Source organism: Manacus vitellinus, unplaced genomic scaffold (assembly GCF_001715985.3).
Source record: "Manacus vitellinus isolate BGI_N305 unplaced genomic scaffold, ASM171598v3 scaffold_2_pilon, whole genome shotgun sequence".
In the NCBI taxonomy this organism is placed as follows: domain Eukaryota; kingdom Metazoa; phylum Chordata; class Aves; order Passeriformes; family Pipridae; genus Manacus; species Manacus vitellinus.
Genome location: NW_021940208.1, coordinates 10,714,754 through 10,733,359, shown reverse-complemented (window position 1 = coordinate 10,733,359; position 18,606 = coordinate 10,714,754). Strand labels below are relative to the sequence as shown.

Sequence of the window (18,606 nt, the reverse complement as noted above, 5' to 3'; positions counted from 1 at the left end):
TCGGGTACGCGGCCTCTTTGCTGTCGGGGAGCCCCTGGCACACGGCTCCCCCCCGCACCCACCCGCCGGGAACCCGGCGTTCGCACCACCCCTCCTGCCACTCTTTGGCCGGAGTGGGGACGGCGTGGCCGTAGCTCAGGGAGGGCCCGGGCACCGCTCCCCCCCCTTCCCCCGGGCCGCCTCTCCCCCCGGCCCCGGCGCGGAGCGCGGGGCTCCCGCCGCTCCAGACCCCGGCGGCGGCTCCTGCCGGGCGGAGCGGGCCGGGCGGAGCGGGGCTGGGCGGTGCGAGGCGGCGGCGCAGCCCCGCAGCGGCAGCTCCCGCCTGCCACTTGGGGCACGGCCGTGCGGGACGAGGGGAGGGGGCGGCGGACCCGGCCCGGCCGCTCCGCACCTCCGCCGAGTTTGGCCGGCCCAGAAGGGCAGCCAAAAGTTCAGCATGCAGGAAGTTTGGAGGCAGCTCGGAGAGTAGCGCGTCGGCGGCGACTGCTGCTTCCCGTGCTCTGGGGTTTTGCTTTTTTTTGCGGGGATTGTGCCATTCCCCCTCCGCCCCTCCACCACCCCCCCCCCCCAATACAACTCCCCCAAACACACAAGCAACCCGCAACAACCAAAAAGCCCGCGGCAAGAGGGAAAGAACACGAGCGAGGGAAGAACCCTCGGCGGGAGAGCCCGTTTCTTCTCAGAGACACGGTCCCGCTCGCAGCTGGTCCCAATGCAACTGCTTATCCTCCTCCTGCTCTACGCCGTCGTCTGTGCGAACTTTTGCAGCCGTCAGGGGACCACCGCCCCTGCCCAGAGCGGATCTATAAAAGCCCTGCGGGCTTCCAACATCAGGCGAGATGGTAAGTGTCCTGCTGCTTTATTTGTTCCCAAGGGCTGCATTTGTGGGGGGAGCCCTGAGCGAACCTCTAGGCTGCTGTTCTGTCCCGGGAACGGGGGCCGCATCCCCAGGGGAGGACGGGGGGCTGTCTGGGTGGAGGTCCCGTCCCCGAGGGGTCAGCCGGGGGCATGGGGGGCAGTCCCTGAAGTCTGGTCCCTGGAGACTGGTCCGGGAGCGTGTGGCCAGGTGGCAGCAGGGACGTGTGGACTGAGAGGGCAGCTCTGCCCAGCGACTGAACCTCCGGGTGGTCCCAAACTTCTCAGGGCAACTTCGAGGAAGTCTCCTGGGAGTCGGCGGTGCCGTCAGCGTCCCCTCCGGTCTGCGGCCGGCACCTCGCTCCGTGTCCCCCGTGTGACTGTGATGTGCCGACGGCGGGGGCAATGCCGGGCAAACGGCGGGGTTGTGGCGGGAGTGTGGGTGGTGGGCGAAGCCGTCGCCTCAGGGCTTCTTGTGGGAAGTGGGGCTCCTCTCTCAGCCTCCCCCCTCCCACCCGCAGCCGTCGCCGCGTTTTGCTCCTGTAAGGGCTGTCGGGATGCCGCCCTCCGGGTGGGAGACTGCCTCGACTGGAGGGTCCCAGGGCTCGGGGTTCCCCTGGGTCTGCTGGGCAAGCAATGCCTCGCCGGGACTGGTTTCGTCCCTTGTGATGCCCAGGGATGGTGAGCACCCTGCAGGGCGGCCGCGGGCTCTCGGATACTGCCCGCTCGGTAGGAAGGGTGCTGTCAGCTGGCGTATCTAAACTCTGGTGGTGTTCCCGCCGCTGCCAGCGGAGGATGCCCTGGACAGCCGAGATGCTGCCGAGGGTCCGCAGCACGGCTGAGTGGGACGCAGGTGCCTCGAGTGAAAGGGCGGCGTGGCCGCGTGCTGTGACCCCATGGTGAATGAATGGGGAGGGTGCATAAAAATAGCTCTGCTGAGAATCTACCTCTGGAATCCACACCTTTCGCTTTGGGAAGAGTGATGAGCCTCTCACTGGGAAGCAGCCTGTTGTGTTCCAGCCTCACGTGGACCTGCTTTTGCACGTTGCTGTGTACCTTCTTACACAGCGAAATGCAAGATTTTGTCCCTGAAAATGAGCAGAGTTAAGTTCGGTCTTCAAGTTAACATCTTTCAGTTGACAGAGTTTATATATTTTTATAAACCCTTTTCAAAAACCCAGTCACTTGACATTTCCAAGACTGTCCTCTGTATTTACCAGTGCTTATTTTCCAGCATGTATACAATGCATGTAATGGGTATATAGTTGATTTAGGATGATGTCTGTTTCAACTTTGGAGCCATATTGAACCTAATAATCTTTTGTATGCATTTCTAACCACTGAAAGAAGGCATAGTGAAGGTGGACAGTTTTTTTTCTTAGAATTGAGATATTGAGTCAAGAAACAAGACAGAATTGCAGTTCATTCTGTTACAGAAATCCAGTTAAATCTCATTAAAAAAGTAATAAAAGCATATATGTGTTATTTCTGTTTCGTCCTTTAAAACTATTATGTACCTTATCAAGCTTCATGACTTGTAAGCCTGCCATCTTAAACTTTGTAGAAGAACTGGGACCATCTCTGAAATAAACTGAACAAGTTTCCATTCAAGTCAAACTTCAAACAAGCTTCTTTATAGAAAACTGCAGTGATTTACTTAAAACATCAAAATGTGTTTTACTCTGATCTCCTCTGTGTAGTCAATGAAGAAGTCATTAACCCCTAATATAAATAAAGTTTTCACCTTAATGGCAGTGTGACAGGTGTTTTACTCTGCAGAGGACTTCCTGTGGTGAAGTTGCTTCTTGGAGTGATGAAGAGAACAAGCTTCTGAAATGATTAGTTAGTTACTCTCTTCCTAGTTGTGATCATTTAATGTTATGATTAGGCTTTACACCTTTAAAATTATCTGAGACAACTTGTAGTAGGTGAACTTTGTGTGTACCAGGTGGATGAATACTGGGGCTGCTGGCAGATCTATGTGTAATTATATACTGCCTTTCATCTTTCCTGAGTCATGTGCTAGTGAGTCCTACAGCCTACAGAGGTAGTGAAACATGCCCATGCTGAAGTCAGACATCTCTGCAACTCTTTACTGGATAGCCATTTACTGAGGAGGGTAACAGACTTTTAGTCAGACCACATACAGCCTTGCTCTGTCTCTATACTTGGGAATCTGCTTGATTTTTCTCTGTGAAGACTTTTTGTTCTGGTGTGGCCAGTGGAGCTGGGCATCAGGTTACAACATCCAAAGCAGATCAACTGCTGATCCCCCTGATTTTACTCAAATGAACCAAACATCCAAAGCAGATCAACTGCTGATCCCCCTGATTTTACTCAAATGAACCAAACTGTTGCTCGAATTTCTTGACTAAAAGTCTGTATTTGTGCAACCAAAGGTTATGAGTGGTACTCCAAATGTTGCATGCATGTGACGAGCTCACAAGCAGTGTTTAGACCATGGTTGGCTGTAGGCCACTAAAAGTATTTCTGTCTTTCATAATTTGAAGTGGTGTTTTTGCATTGTTTTGGTCTGAAGCAATGATATGGAATAGCATTAAAGGCACGTCAGTTACATCACTGAATGAGATGGTATTTTTTGCTTTGTAAATATTTGCAGACATGACAATACAGAATAGGATCTAGGAGCACACAATACACTGGGGATAAATATGTTCCAATAGTCTTTCTCAAAGCACATAGAAAGGATAAAAAGTAATTTAATAATATATCCTGGGTTGATGATCATGATTATTATGTTGTGAAATTAAAAGAGATACTGAAGAGGAAGCAAGGCCTGTTCAGCTTTTTAAAAAACATTATATCTTGGCGAGTCCAAGACCACCTACACTTTTTATTAAAAAAGAAAACAATCCTTTGGATTCTATTTTTCTGTTATTTCCAAGCAGGATAAACTAGTGAGACTGCATACATGGAGCTTTAATATGGAGACTTGGTCTTGCTTTCAGCCAAAGTAAACCTTTGCACTCTGCGCGATTTGATATTGTCTTTCTTATTTCAGACTAAAAGAGGTTGGCCTATTTGTCATTGTTCTTACTTAAGACTGCTGATAAGAAATCTGTAGATGAGGGCAGCACATACAAAAAGTGCCATTTAATGGCTACCAAACCTAACCAGACTGTAATTTCTGCTGAAGATATTAAAAATATAAATAACCTGCTTACAAGACATCCTCTTGTCCCAGTGGAAGGACGGGCATTGATGACTCAGCAGTCCAGTGTAGCACTAATCAATTTTTTTAAGTGTCCTGGAAATGCCAGCAACACTTATAGCACAAGTAGTGATATTCACTTAAAGTGTTTATTTATACTGTTAAGTCCTTTGAAGTTCATTGGAATAACAAACAGAGAGGTCTTCCAGATGCTTCCATTTTTCTCTTTTGACTCATTTTCCCAGTTTGCAGCATGCAGGTAATACCATATAATTACAAGAAGTCTTATATTTTGTTTCTCCTATTTTGGTTGTTTATGTATACTTGGAGATGAAAAGTGGGAGATAAAAAGTACTTATTTACTCTGTAATGTCTAACTGAAACATCATTTGCTCTTTTTTATCTGTTATTGAGCAAACATTCACTTAGTCTAGGAAAGTATTCCTAGTCCATATCTTCAGACTAAGCATCACTATATATATTTTAAACTTTAAACTCAAAAGTTTAAAGAGAAAGCAGACCAAACCAGACAGCATAGTGTCAAATCATTTCAGTATGTAAACAACTAAAAGCCATGGAATCAGTATCTTCTGATGTGGGTTTGAAACCATAACATCAGATGACTCAAGATAAGACTCTGTGCTGTTGTGGTTTTCATTAGGAACAAAAAAAATAAAAAAGGAATTTCCAAAGTTTAATTTGCTTGTGCACCACCAAAATACAAAGAAAAATCGTGCTTTATAATTCTGGGAAACTGCCAACATCTTTTGGCTCTTTCATGGCCAGTACAAATGGATGTGTGCCATTAACTCTACCCTGCTTTGGCCTGTACCTAATCATGGGGAAAAGTATTCGGTGATTTAGTCAGTATTCTCTCACCAAATAGGCGTCAGGAGTCTGATCTTGGGAGAAGATACAATTGTGTTGTTTTTCTGGGTTTTGTTTGTTTTGTCATTTGGGGTTTTTTTTAGATTAAGTGTGGAACAAGTTGATATTAAACGTCCCTCCAATCCAAGATGTTCTATGATTCTATGATTTCATGATACTGGGAGAAATTCTTTACTGTGAGGGTGGTGAGGCACTGGCACAGGTTACCCAGAGAGGCCTGCTCAAGGCCAGGTTGGATTGGACTCTGAGAACCTTGTGTAGTGGAAGGTGTCCCTGGTCATGGCAGGGGAGTTGGATCTAGATGATCTTTAAGGTCCCTTTCAACCCAAAATATTCCATGATTCTATGGTTTTGTGTTTTCATGTTTCCATGATTCTATGAAATGTCTCTGGTTTTACTAGTGATATAGGAACCTCGGGTTTGGAACGCACTTATTGAGTTCTTTTATAATAGACTTGTATACATTTTTTAAAGGACTCTAGTAACATAAAATTGTGTCAACTGTAAAATGGATAGAATAAATTTGGTTTTATAGGCTTTATATCCCCAGTTTCGTAGATTTTGTATAAAAATGTGTATTTTAGGCTTCATCAGTTATTTTTAAAAAAACCTTAATAATTTCCCTGTAGTAATACATTTTGGTCTACAATTGTTTAATTGTTGATGTCTCTTATCTATATAATTAACAGTTTGGACTGAAGTATCAGAGGATATTGCATGAGAATTCCAACCCTGACTCAGCAGCAAGAAGCATGTAGGAATTCTTTAAAGGAGCTTGAAACGTGTTTTATCAGACAGATGTATATCATATGGTGAAAGTCACTATAAACTCCCCGACCAGTCTCTCAAAACATCGTGGGTGTTTTTTGGTGTGGTGTTATTTTTGTTTAGTTGGTTGGTTTTTTGTTTGGTTTGGTTTGGGTTTTGTTTTTGGTTTTTTGTTTATTTTGTTTTGTTGTTGTTTTCTTTTATGTATTTGTATGAAATGGAATTAGGCCAGCTAATTCTTAAAAGGTTTGAAGAAAAAACTTGATAATAGTATTGCTTTGGTTAGTAGAAACTGAACAATGCTGAAATTTCTAAAATAATGTGGAGGTTTTTCCCACCGTGATCTCACAGAGATGTGTTTTATAAAACATCTAGGAATATGCATAAATAGAAAACTCATGGGGACTCAGTGCAATAACATTAATCGTGTGCTTAACTTTGAGCATCTTCCTAATTGCTTAACTTTGAGCATCTTCCTAATTCCATTAAAATCAAGGGGCACAGTCGTACAGGATGATGTAATAAGAAAGCTTGAACAGCTTATATGTAAGTGAGGTGATGCTGAGTAACTGTATTTATCAAATATTCTATTAAACTTAAAATGAAAAAAGTATATATATCATAGGAATGAATATTTTTGTATATGCCTTTGCGGAATAAATGAAATTTGTATCTTTAACATATTGTCTAATATGTCATAATAGGTATGCACATATAAGTTGCATAAATTAAAGGACAGAAGCACAAGGAAGTGAGATTAAGTACACTTGATATAATTAGTTCCAAATTAGCATTAAAATCATAAAAATATTGTACCTAGGGTTTATTTTTTTAGAATACAAGCCCTCCCCCCCTCCACTCGAGGTTTAATGTAATTTTTTGAAGTCCTAGTTGAACAATGAAGTGTTAGACAAATATTTGAGGCTAACTATTCTGGGTAATTAAGATCCTTTTTACATGATGTTGGTAGCTATGTAATTTATGGAATCTGGGTTGAAAGCAGCAGTTATGTTTGAAAACGGCTGTTAGTTTTGCTTGTTGAAGTTCTGAAACTTATTAAAATTTGTATTAAGTAAAAAGGAAATTATTAGAAAAAGGATTATACAAGGCAGAAATTCTTTGAACAAAATAATATATAAATTCACTACACTATATTTCTGTCACTCCTTCTCTAGACTGGGTGTAAATACTGCGTAAAAGGAACATATGCACAAAACGTGTATTATTTGTACAGCAAGAAATTCCTTTGGTGAGCTGTAAATTAGAAGGACAGAGAGTGGCTTTCTTTTCATGCCTCTAATAATACTGTATGTACAAAAGATACAGCAAGAGTTTATGTGTTTTATGCTCCAGTCTTTTCCTAGGGATAGTCTTGATAATATTAAAATATATCTGCAGCAAATTACAGACCGATCTCTTTAAGAACAAATAAAATATCCTACAGGACTGGCTCTGAATATAGGAAAAGTAGGCCTCTGCATGCTATATTGTAGTCCCAAAGGTCTCAAAATACCATCTCCTTGTTGTCTCTAGAGCAATAATGGCGACATACAGAGGTGACTTCCAACCTTAACCATTCCACAGTGGCACCTACTACAGCTGAGAGGAGGATGGTGATGGGTGGAATACACCAATTTTAGGAAGCAGTGGTTGCCTTCCCCATCTCTTACATCCTACTCTCCCTCTTTCCCACTCTCACCCCTTTTCCTATGCACAAGAGTAGCAGAAACAAGAAGTCTGGTTCTCTCACATCTCTGGGCCCAGCTTGTCGCTTCTCCTTGCCTTCATCCTCCATTTCTTGTGTAGCAGGCTTGTGTTTTACCTACTCAGCTGAGAAAACTTGAGTTACCTGTCAGTGTTTGTAGTATGATCCCAACCAGAGAGAAGGGCGGTGTGCCCTGTCTTTTTCTGGCTTTTGTGCAGCTCCAGGGATTTGACACAAGGGTATTAAAGGAGTCCTGAGAAATACCATGAAAGCTCTGTGTTGCCTTTCTTTGTAGTAGGAATTTGTCCTCTCTTGCAGCAAAATTTAGTAGTAATCTTCCAGTTGATTCAAGTTGTATTCAATACAATAATTGCCTCCAAAAATTCTGCTGTATTTGTAAGGTTGATTACATTATACCACATTTTGGATAAAAGAGACCATTTATATCACTGCTTCTGGTGAGAATCTCCTGGCTAAAACATTGGATTGTGTTAGGTTGTTTGGCCCTTTGTTTCAAATCAATCTCCTGTTTACAAAGCTAAGGAAATAGCCTGTTTACACTGTCAAACTGGTGATACTTTCTTTTGGGAGTTTGGGTTTGGCTCTAATATTTTTGGTAGTGAATAAATGCTACATGATCTTGAGCTTCCTATTGTATTTGAGTAATCTTCAGTTTCATGCTTCCTTTTTGATCTGTGTCCCACACTGTGAAGGCCAACATCTCATGTTTCTGCTTTGGCAGTTAGAGCTCTGCGTATTTGGAGATTGTGCAGGAGGACACATTTTACCTTCTGTTCAAACTTCTTGCCAATGTATTTTAGCCCTGCTGTACCTTGGGACTTGATAGTGTTAAGACTCTGTAAAAATATTTATTAAACACTAAGTCCATGAAAAACTTGAAAAATAGCCATCTTGACCTTTGTTGCACTACAGTCAATGACAAAGCTTCCATCAGTGCTTATTGCAGCAAGGTCTGGCTCACAGTTCACATGAATTAATATAGGATAAAAGAAAATGCCTCAGAATTCAGTGATGAGTTTGTTATAGAATCTGAGTCTGTTTAAATTGAAAAAAACTCTAAGACCAACCATTATACCAACGCTGCTAAGCCCACCACTAAACCATGTCCCTTAGTGTCACATCTACACAACTTTTAAATACTTTCTGAACTGATGACTCAACCACTTCCCTAGGTAGCCTGTTCCAGCACTTGACAACCTTTTCAGTGAAGAAATTTTTCCTAATATCCAGTGTAAACCTCACTTGAAGCCATTTGCTCGTCCTATTACTTGTTACTCGGGAGAAGAGACTGATACCCACCTTGGTACAACCTCCTATCAGATAGTTGTAAAGAGCAATAAGATCTCCCTGAGCCTCCTTTTCTCCAGGCTAAACACTCCCAACTCCCTGTACTGCTTCTCATAAGACTTGTGCTCCAGACTCTTCCCCAGCTTCATTGCTCTTCGGATGTGCCTCAGCACCTCAGTTTCTTTCTTGTAGTGAGGGGCTTATGCATGTAAGATTTACAATGCTTACAGTTAAGATATTCAGCTAGTGTCTATACACTGAAAGAAACCAAATCAAATCCTTTGCACTGACAGATGAAGGGGTAAGGGTAACTGATGCAGTTACAGATTGTGTAGCAAAAATACAGATCAAAGCTTTGTGCACTCAAATGTCCAGTTGCTTTTTCTCTTGTACTGACTACCTTATGTGTCATCCACAGGATATCCTACAAGTGACTTCAGCTGCAATACATTTCTAAATAAGACTGTAAGGAAACCTGTCAGTATTTTTCAGTGTCTTGTATTGTTTCTGTTTGTTTTTTAGTTTTAAAGAGGCTGCAAGTGTAATATGCGTGGGTTTCTGTTACTGTTTCTTCTTGGATCAGTTGCAAAAGATTTTTTTCATAGTTGAATGTATTTCTAATCTGATGTGACTCACAAAAATAAAGGAACCAGACTGGCTAGAGAGAAGGAATAAAAATAGGTACATAGAATGTTGGTCACCAGAAGTACTGTGGAATCTGGAAACCTTTTATGTACTGTTGTGCTTGAAAGATAAATTCTTCTCTTTAGCAAACCAGTGACAGTACTGCTGCATGAGAACAGCAAGTAGGTGGTGATAATGCCTGGAGATTCTTTGTGGAGTGGACCATCACAGCTTCTTAATTGTGATATCACAGCAGGGATACTCACAAATAGGAATGATTTCACTAACAGATCCAGATGTCAGTAAAAGGGTTTAAGATCTCCTTGCTGAAGCCTACAGAGAATTTGCTACTTTGAAATTGATATAAAACCCCAAAGTTATGGCGCTGTTTTCCTGGATCAGGTTGTAGACCTGTTCCCTTGCTCCATCAGTCACCTTCAGATTGCTTTGTTAGGTTGCTGAATGTTTGGCAGTTGGCACAGGAGGATGCTGGTTCGCTTCACTGCTGTCCGTATGGTGTGACCTGGCGTTCCCAAACTGTCAGTCATGCATGTATTGCTGTTTTTCTAGTAGGATGGCTTTGTAGTTGGAGAAGGGGGAAGATACTCTTTGCTTCTTTCATCCTCCTAAAGGAAGAGAACAGTTCTTCACCTGGATAGGCTTGGTTTTATTTTTGTTTGGAAATAATACTTGTCACCCAGAAGAGCTTAATGATATGGTATGCATTTCTCACTGATTCCTGTAATTAGATGTTGGAAAGTTAAACTCTTAAGTAAAATATGAAATTATTGCATCATGTAGTAATGATCTGACTACTCGTAGTATGTATGTGCTCTGCCGTTACATAAATAGCAAGTGCAAACATTTGAACCTCCAGAGTCAGTTCTCTGACAGTGTACACTACTATGTTTACTCTACAGTATACTCAGGGTGTCTTGAGTGGTGCCTCTGAGAAATGGGTGCAGTGACAACCCCACCTTTGCAGCATCGTTGAGTAATGCCAAGGTGTCTTGGGTCTGCCTTTGGACCTGCATGGCAAAGCCAGGTTTTGATGTTACATCCCCATCTCCATACATATAGCCTGCCTCTCAAAAGATGACAAGAAATGAGTAATTCTGTTTGCCACATGACATCATAGAAACAAGCATCACTCCAGAAATAGACTTTTTTGCACCACAGAGGAACCTCATGCCATACTCTAGCATACATTTGAGGACTGATCCTGTACCTGTGTTGTTCCCACAGTGGAAAGCAGAGGAGGATGAGAAGTGGATCTGTGACTGTTCAGCCTGCTCTTTCCCCACTCCAGTAACTGGTCACAGCCTTGCTGGGCAGTGTTCATTCATGTGACAACATTTTTCTGCAGGCGGTATCACTCTATGGTGATACTTTTTGTTCCACTGTAGGGGTTGAGCTCTGGCAGCTTGAAGAGGCAGAAGTGCCACCTGCAGCCACCATTACATGTGGGCAAAGACAGAAGATCCTTACCAGGGTGCAATCATCCTTAAAATGGTGTGGCCTTGCTATCTGTACTGTCTCACCTCCTGTCTACTTTCCTGCTCAGAGTTTTTGCCACCACTGTTTTTGCAGACTGAGAGTTATGTGACGTACTGAGGTACAATAACAGGGTACCTGGATATCTGGTTTTGGGGAACAAAGAGTCATACAAAATGACAGTGTGATGTCCTGTATAAAAATCAAGTACCTTGGTTCTCACATGCTTGCCTGAAAATAGTCAGTGGCATGGGACTTAAATAGCAGTCTCCTTGCCAAAGAAAGCACAGAACAAAACGGGGAAAGTTATTATTCCTGATTTTGTTACTTTGCACTTTTGTTCCCCGGGTTTGGTTTCATCTAGTGCATAAGGATATAGAGGAAGGGCATGAAGAAAGAAATCATAATGACTTGATCTGTCAGTTCAGTTTATTTTTTTGAAGAACGACTTTAAAAGCTTTTTTATCAATATGCACAGGATATTTTTCAAGGCTTGCATGTGCACTCTTTTATTTTTGTACAGGGATCTTGTCACAGTATTTGTCGCCACTGACTATGCCATTTCCTGATGCTGCTGCTATTTTTTGTGCCATCACCAATGCTTGCAGGACCTCAAGTTAAACCTTGTCAGGCAGATTACTTTTAAAGCTTACCTTAGGCAAGCCATTAGCTTCAAATCGATTAAGGAAAAACTGTCACCTGTTTTTCTTATCAAAAGTGAGTCAGAATGTATTTCTATATGTGCTTTTGCAATGGAGTGATTGAAAATTTGAGTACATGTCATTGTAGTTTTGAGAATGAATTTCTAGCATTTCATTTTCAAAAAGGCCTTCAAAGGTATTTGGTCAAACCAGAACTGAGCTGCCTTGTTTCTTTTTAGGGAGATAGCTAACCTAGTCACCTAATGCAACTTCTGCTTCCCTTCTGTTTCCATGGGTAGGAGACAAGAATTTCCTTTGGTTATTTAAATTAGTATTGTAGATTTTTCTCTGTGGCTAAAGCAAAGCCTGAACTTGAGACAAACCACCATGAACTCCAAAGTATTGTCATTTTGCTGGCTTGATGTTCTTGCCAGTTTAAAATTGCATAAAATTACCAGATAAAATAGAGGATCCAATGCCAGGATCCAACTGCCTGTGAAACCAGGCAGTTCTCAAAATTGCTTTTGACAGAGGCTCCTTCACGTGCAGCAGCAGCTGGCACAGCTTTTCACAGAGTGAGGGAGACTGTTGAAAGAGCTGACTAGAAGAAACCCAGAGAGCTCCCACTAGGGACTTGGCTGAACCTCTATAAGAAAGCTACTTATGGCGTGCAAGATACTCTGTGCTTGCTTACGATGGATACTAACAAAGAGTTATTACCCATAACGATTGCTGAATAATTTCACGTGGAATGTCCTTTTTTTTTTTCTGCACATATGCATCATTTTTCTGTTAAAAAGCTGGTAAATTTTGACTTTGGCTGTCATCTCAGGTCCAGAAAAAGAAAACTGAGAATAGACTGGCAATACTGGAAGCTGAAGATTTCTGGTACCTGTCAAATACTATATTCAAAACAAATCACTGTCCTCCCAAAATTTTTACTAAATATATACTCTTAAAATAAGGCAAAGGAAAGCAAACAGAAAGAAAGGAAGCATCAGAGATATTTTCATTTCAGTTCTTGCCAGGCTAAAAGAAAAAAAGTGTAGTCAGATCACTAAATGTGTGGCATACGGGTTTAACCTGAAATATACTTTTAGAAAGAAATTCAAAATCACATTAGGCACAAAGTTGAATTGACTAGACAGCCCTGTTAAATGTACAAAATAAAGAAAACAGAATGAAAAATGGTATCTTTCATTTTGTTAGATTCATTGTAAGGCCTGACATAGCAGGACTAAAGGGTAAAATCATGCATATTCAGCCAGGTGCATTATGAGCCATGTACTGAGTGCCAGAGGGAAAATGGGGAAAGAGCTGCTGCCCTGCCTCACTTTCCCAATTAATCTTCCCTCGGGTGTTACAACACAGGGTTGTCATTTAGATAATGAGTAAGGCAGAGAGGCTTGAAGGAGTTGGGCTGTGTGCAGGACTTCTTCTACTCCCTGCTGAACTAAGTGCTCCATGTCTTGCTGGTGAACGTGGAAGGGCATCCCTTTGTTTCAGTGTGCACTGTACAGGGCTCCCTGCTGCCTTCTCCCCTGTGGCTGAAGAACAGAAGTCACAGCTTAGCTCTGTGTCAGCAAGCAATCTGATATATTTCCGGATCTGACTTTCTACATCTCCTCCATTCTGCATCTCTTGCTAAGAAAATGATGTCTCTGCTTATTGCAGTGTGGTTGGACTAGACGACCTTTAAAAGTCCCTTCCAACCCAAACTATTTTTGATTATATGATTCTGTGAAAAACAAGTGACGTGTTCAGTCTCTGTATTCCTCACTGAGCTGCATGGCAGAGACAGTCCATGTGCATGTCTTGTGAGGTGTATATATATTTTCAGCATTTTTTGTCAATGCATGCCATTTTTACTTCCCGCAGAAGATGGACAGTGTGTGTAGATCCTGTCTTCACTTTGTTCCCAGACTGGGAATAGTGCAATTTTAAAGATTGTGGGATTGTGTTCAATTTGTACAAAAGTGATTTACTGTGACTGTGACCTTATTAGTGTAGTGTGATTTCAGCTGCTACTCACCTCTTATTAACGACTGGTAAATAAAATGCTAACACAGTTTCTGTGTTGCAAAAGTTCAGGTATTCAGATAACTTAATTAGCACTAGTTTCCCCAGTACACTGATTAGTTACTCAGATCTGACAATTTTTAGATATCTTTGCTGAAAGCAATCAAACTGTAATGAAGCTGTTAGTGCCACTGTGGTTTAACTGAGGTCTGTCTTTCCAGTATTAACTGGTATCTTTACATTCATACTCTGTGCATCCATATTGGACTTTTAGTAGAGAAGAGAAGGAATAGAACTGGTTAAACCATGTATTATGGCTTTTCTCCCTTGTGTTGACAGAAGAGAAAGGAATACTGCAGAAAACATGAGAGGGAATGTGTTCATGTGTACCTTCCTCTAGGTCTGTTGTCTGAAGGCTGTCCTGTATGCAAAGGAGGAAGAATCGATAGAATACACTATCTAGCACTGTGTCTCATAAATCCATCAGGATCACTCAGTCAAACTGGGACAGCAGCTGATGCTGTCTAATTTTAAGTATGTAAACTATGAGTTACTCTTTTACAAGCTTTATTATCCTTCAGTGGTTACTGTCTCTGTCCCTGTGATTATTCTGGCAACTTCTAAATTAAAATATGGATACACCTTAGACAGCTCCTCATGAAGAAGTCCTCTGCTGCAGGGTTTTTCAGGCTTGGATTCATCATGCCACTGTTATGTGGAAATCTTAGAGATTCTTTGGAGTTTTCTGGTTTCTAGCTCTCTCAAGGATCTAGTTTTGAGACCTTAACTTTGTTCTGTAACCTTCTCCCACAGTCTGTTGTTCTGAGAGGTAGTTCCTGTGCCTGTGTGTCTAGCAGCTAGTCTGTCTATGGAAAGGTAATCAAATGCTTAATTCTGTTGTAAATATCTGTTTTCATAGAGCGTTCTAAAGATAATATGCAACCTCTATGTTGTAACACTTCTGTTTCATTCCTTTGGCCTTTCCTGCAAGAATAATTACATAATCCTTTTCTATTTGCCTCTGTTTTGTGAAGAATTCCTGCTATGGACCATATGACATTACCAGCCAATGAGAAGGTTCCTATGTCACTTATAGTTAGGATTTCTCTCCAATAAATGCAAAATTTTATGAATTCATTTAGTTCCACTATCCCTGGTAGTATGCATGGATCTAAGCTGACTCTGATCTCTCAATAGGTGGGACCTAACTCCAGATTCAGGTATCTAAATGACACTTTTTTGTTAATAGGCACTACAACGTCTTATATAAAATCTATACAGAATTTTTATTGTTCTGATAGACATTGAAAAACAGGTTGTGCTTTTTTGCCTCTACACTTTTGGAGATATCTGGACATAAAACTTTTATACTACAGTAATAAATGAGTTGTTCTCAGCTATAATGTTGTTTTATATTTCAATGAAAATCTGTCTGATCCTATGCTGTTTTGAAGAACTGATGTCATGTCATGTCATATGATCTTAATGAAATTAATAACATTGTGAAGCTCTATTTACTTTTTCGTATTGTTTACATCTATTGCATTACAAATTGATTGCTGGTGGAGCTGCTATGTTCTGGAGACTATTCTGCATGAATCTTCATGAAATCTGCAAGTTTTTCTTTATGATTAAATTTAAATATATTTCTCTTAAATATAGGGCTCAATTGTATAATAAAACCATTATTAATAAAAATGCATGCTATCTAGTTTGAAAAAGAAACCCATTTGAAATCATGGCAGCATATTTGAAGATGTGAGCAAAATATAATACTTTGCAAGATATAACGTGGTATTGCATAACTGCAAAATGCTCTTTCATTGTGATATGTCAAGTTCTACTACTTGAAATGTTGCTGTTTTCTTAATTATGTGTGGAATTGAAGAACTGTTTTTATCTCTTGAGGTCAGGAAAAGTTTTGCAACCATAACACAGTAGAATGCAGTTCATTAAATATCAGTATTTTCTATATTTACAGTAGATTGAATACTGGTGTTGGGATTGTTTTCCAAAATCTGCAATCTTCAATTGCCACTCTACAAAAATTTTGCTTTCTTTATATCTGGTTTCAATTTACCTGACAATTGTAGAGTGAATATTTGTTTTTCATTTTGTTTAGTTCATTCAGAATTGAGAAAGCAGTTTGAGCTTACAAAAGCCCCCAAACCAAACAGACCACAAACAGAACAATTGGTTTTCTGTTTCAGTCCATAAGTAAAAAAGCAACTACAGATGTATGAAGGCAGCAATGCAGAGAAAACCTGTCAAAATACAAGTAAGAACACACTTGCACAGATGCTTTCAAAAAGGTTTACATTTTCACTTCATTTTATTTTGAAGCCCATGAATCATTTCAGAAATATGGCTGCTGCTGTGTTAATACAAATAACAGGACTTCATTAATAGACAGTATTTTCTTTTTTTACTAAGTCTAATTTGAATGCAAAACATGTTATGGGCCATCTTTTTCTGATACTTTCAACACAATTAAGGTAATTCTTTTTAACTAAGAGCTACTTAAAGTGCTGGGATATACACATTTTATTTGAATTCTGATTTCTATCCAAATGCAGCTTTATGAAAATCTTAGACAAAACAATAATTTTCATTATTATGAGTATGTTCTCTGAAACCTTAAAAATTATAAAATTCAGGCTACACAATATACGTATGGTGAGCCAAAGTACCTCTAATATTATTAGACATAGCCCATCTTCCTAGGGAGCAGAAAGAATTACTTGATCTTGTGCTGAGTTATATTTAATTGTGGACAGTGCATTCTTGATGTTTGTGTCTTAAATATTCTTTCTAAACAAGCAATCCTCAAAAGTAAAAATGAAAACTTAGATTAAAATTAGAGATACAAAACTACGTTTCCTACTAGTACTAGTATCTTTAGATCCGAGCTGAAACCTCAGATGTGATTGAGTCTATCTGCCCAGCTCCATAGTAGATCAAAAAATAGGTAATGAAGTCAGTAACTTTGTCTCAGGTCCTGGCTGCAGGCCTTTGAAAAGTGTGTATGTGTACGTATGTACATACATCTGTATGTATGTGTTGGTTTGCCTTGTGCTTTGCTTATACACTTACACTCAGATTCAGTCTGCATTACTGCTTAAATTAGGCTAAAATGCAACTGGTAGAGAAAAAAGGTTCATTTTAAAAAACTTTGGTGGTTTAAAAAATGGGGCATCTTGTTAAAGCTTCCCTTATAATTGAGGGGCAGAGAACTGTTCATCCCATTTGTTTTAGATGTCCATCTTCAGGTGGGATGAACTACTTGGTGCATGTGTCTTCCTTCTGCACTCAATACAGAGCAAGTCTAGGGCAAATAGGTCACTAGCACAGCAAGCTCACAGAAGTACCTAAAAATATTCCAGTTTTTATTACTGTCTGAGAAATGTAAGTTGGATCTTCTTGATCTCTTCAAAATGCTGCATCTTTAGGATAAGATTAAAGATTTCTTTAGAGTGATGAGCAATGGCATTATACTAGTTATTTCTGACTAGCAAGTGATAGCAGTCCATCACTGGGAATGTGAGCTTCAAGAATAAACGTTCACTATCACTGCTTTTGGGATAAAATGTGGAGGGCTGACAGTATTGTTGGAGTAAGAGCAGGTTTAGGATTAGATTCGGCTTCCTTTTTTTTTTTTTTCAGGATCACAGGCAGTTATTAAATAGATTTAGACCAGCATATACTTGACAAGATCTTATGTTAGTGATTTTTATATGTACAGAGGTCAACTGAGATTAATACATATCACCTCTGCCAGCTGTTTTAGACCTCATAAGGGCATTAGGTTCTGACTCACGGAGAATGAATTTGTCAGAGGATTCTGGCAGGGTCTGAAATCACTGCTTGCAAGGAAGGAGCTCTCAGCGACTCCTGGTTGAAGGTACATAGTCACAAAAGTTGAGCCAGAGGTTGCTGCAGAGTTGCAAATACTGGAGGGAAAAGGGATTGATTGAATGCTGACTCCCAAACTGCAAAAAACATCATAAATCCTGTTGTAGTAATGTACTTAGGAAGATACTTTGCATGTAGGCTAGTTGCATGAACATGTAAGTACAAAATTAATTTACATTTTTTGAGCCCATTACTTCTCTACCTTCTGAATCTTTTCAGTTGTGTTGTCTCACTGCTCAATTCACTCTTCCTCTCTTCCCTCATCCTGACCAAACCCACTCAGGTATGATGGTGCCTGAGACATCTGTGCTTGCAGTTCTCCTCACTGGAGCAGCGGTAGCGCATGTAGTCATTGACTCCTGTACATCTGTGTAGTGGGAGATACTTGGTGGCTGTTTACCACTCACATGTTGTAAGATACTGTTTTTCCTTGTTGATCAGCAGATATAAAAGCAAAGAAAAAAAATCCCAAATATATTTAGAATTTGGTTTAGCATTTTCTTGCTTAAAATAATAGTATCTAAACAGAGATATAAAATCTCTAAATCTTACTGTGTTAAGGCTTAAGCTTTATGTAATATATTGAACTCAAATAAAATATAGTTCTTTGTACAGCAATAAGGCTTCATACCTTATTGGTAGGCTGTGCTGTGGAATGTGAGCTGCATTCAAAACTTTTCCCAGTGTTGAGGCATACGGTAACATTCTCCTCTTGGATTGCCTGCTAAACAGTGAGGATGAGGCTCCTCTGCTTCCCTGCTCCAAGGGAGGCATTAATACACTCTCTTCTCTCCATTTTCCTGCTAGGCTTCAGAAAGCTAACAACTGAAATACCTTTGAGGTTTTATCCTCAATTTAGCCAACAGGTTCAACAGTTATTAGTGAAACTCACAAATGGGAATACAGGCACAGAGCAAATCCACACTGTTGATGTTATTGAGTGCTTAAGTATTAAAAAATAGATTTTGTTTATACGTAGGAGTCCATTTATGGATACACTACAGCATGAAATCAGGCCTCAGTGCTGCCTAAGCTCTCATCTCACAGGAGCATGGGATAAAGCTAGCAGTGACTTCAATGGGAATAGAGTATTGGGAGCTTTCAGAAATCCCCATCCAGTCATATTTTTATTTCTCAGAGAGTTATGAGTATTTCAGATACTAGAATTTAAACACATAAAGGAAGAAAGTCAGTTGTAGACAGTAGGGAATTTCTTTTCT

General features: G+C 40.5%; 1 protein-coding gene across 4 annotated transcripts in view; it reads left to right on the top strand.

Annotated features, from left to right (window-relative positions):
• Positions 1 to 589: 589 nt before the first annotated feature.
• PDGFD (platelet derived growth factor D) overlaps positions 590 to 18,606 on the top strand; it is a 145,662-nt gene continuing 127,645 nt past the window's right edge. For all 4 annotated transcript variants that reach the window (XM_018070989.2, XM_018070987.2, XM_008922757.3 and 1 more), the window contains exon 1: positions 590 to 842. In XM_018070989.2, coding sequence (XP_017926478.1) covers positions 713 to 842 — 130 coding nt within the window. In that variant the 5' untranslated portion in view covers positions 590 to 712. The remainder of the gene's footprint in view (positions 843 to 18,606) is intronic.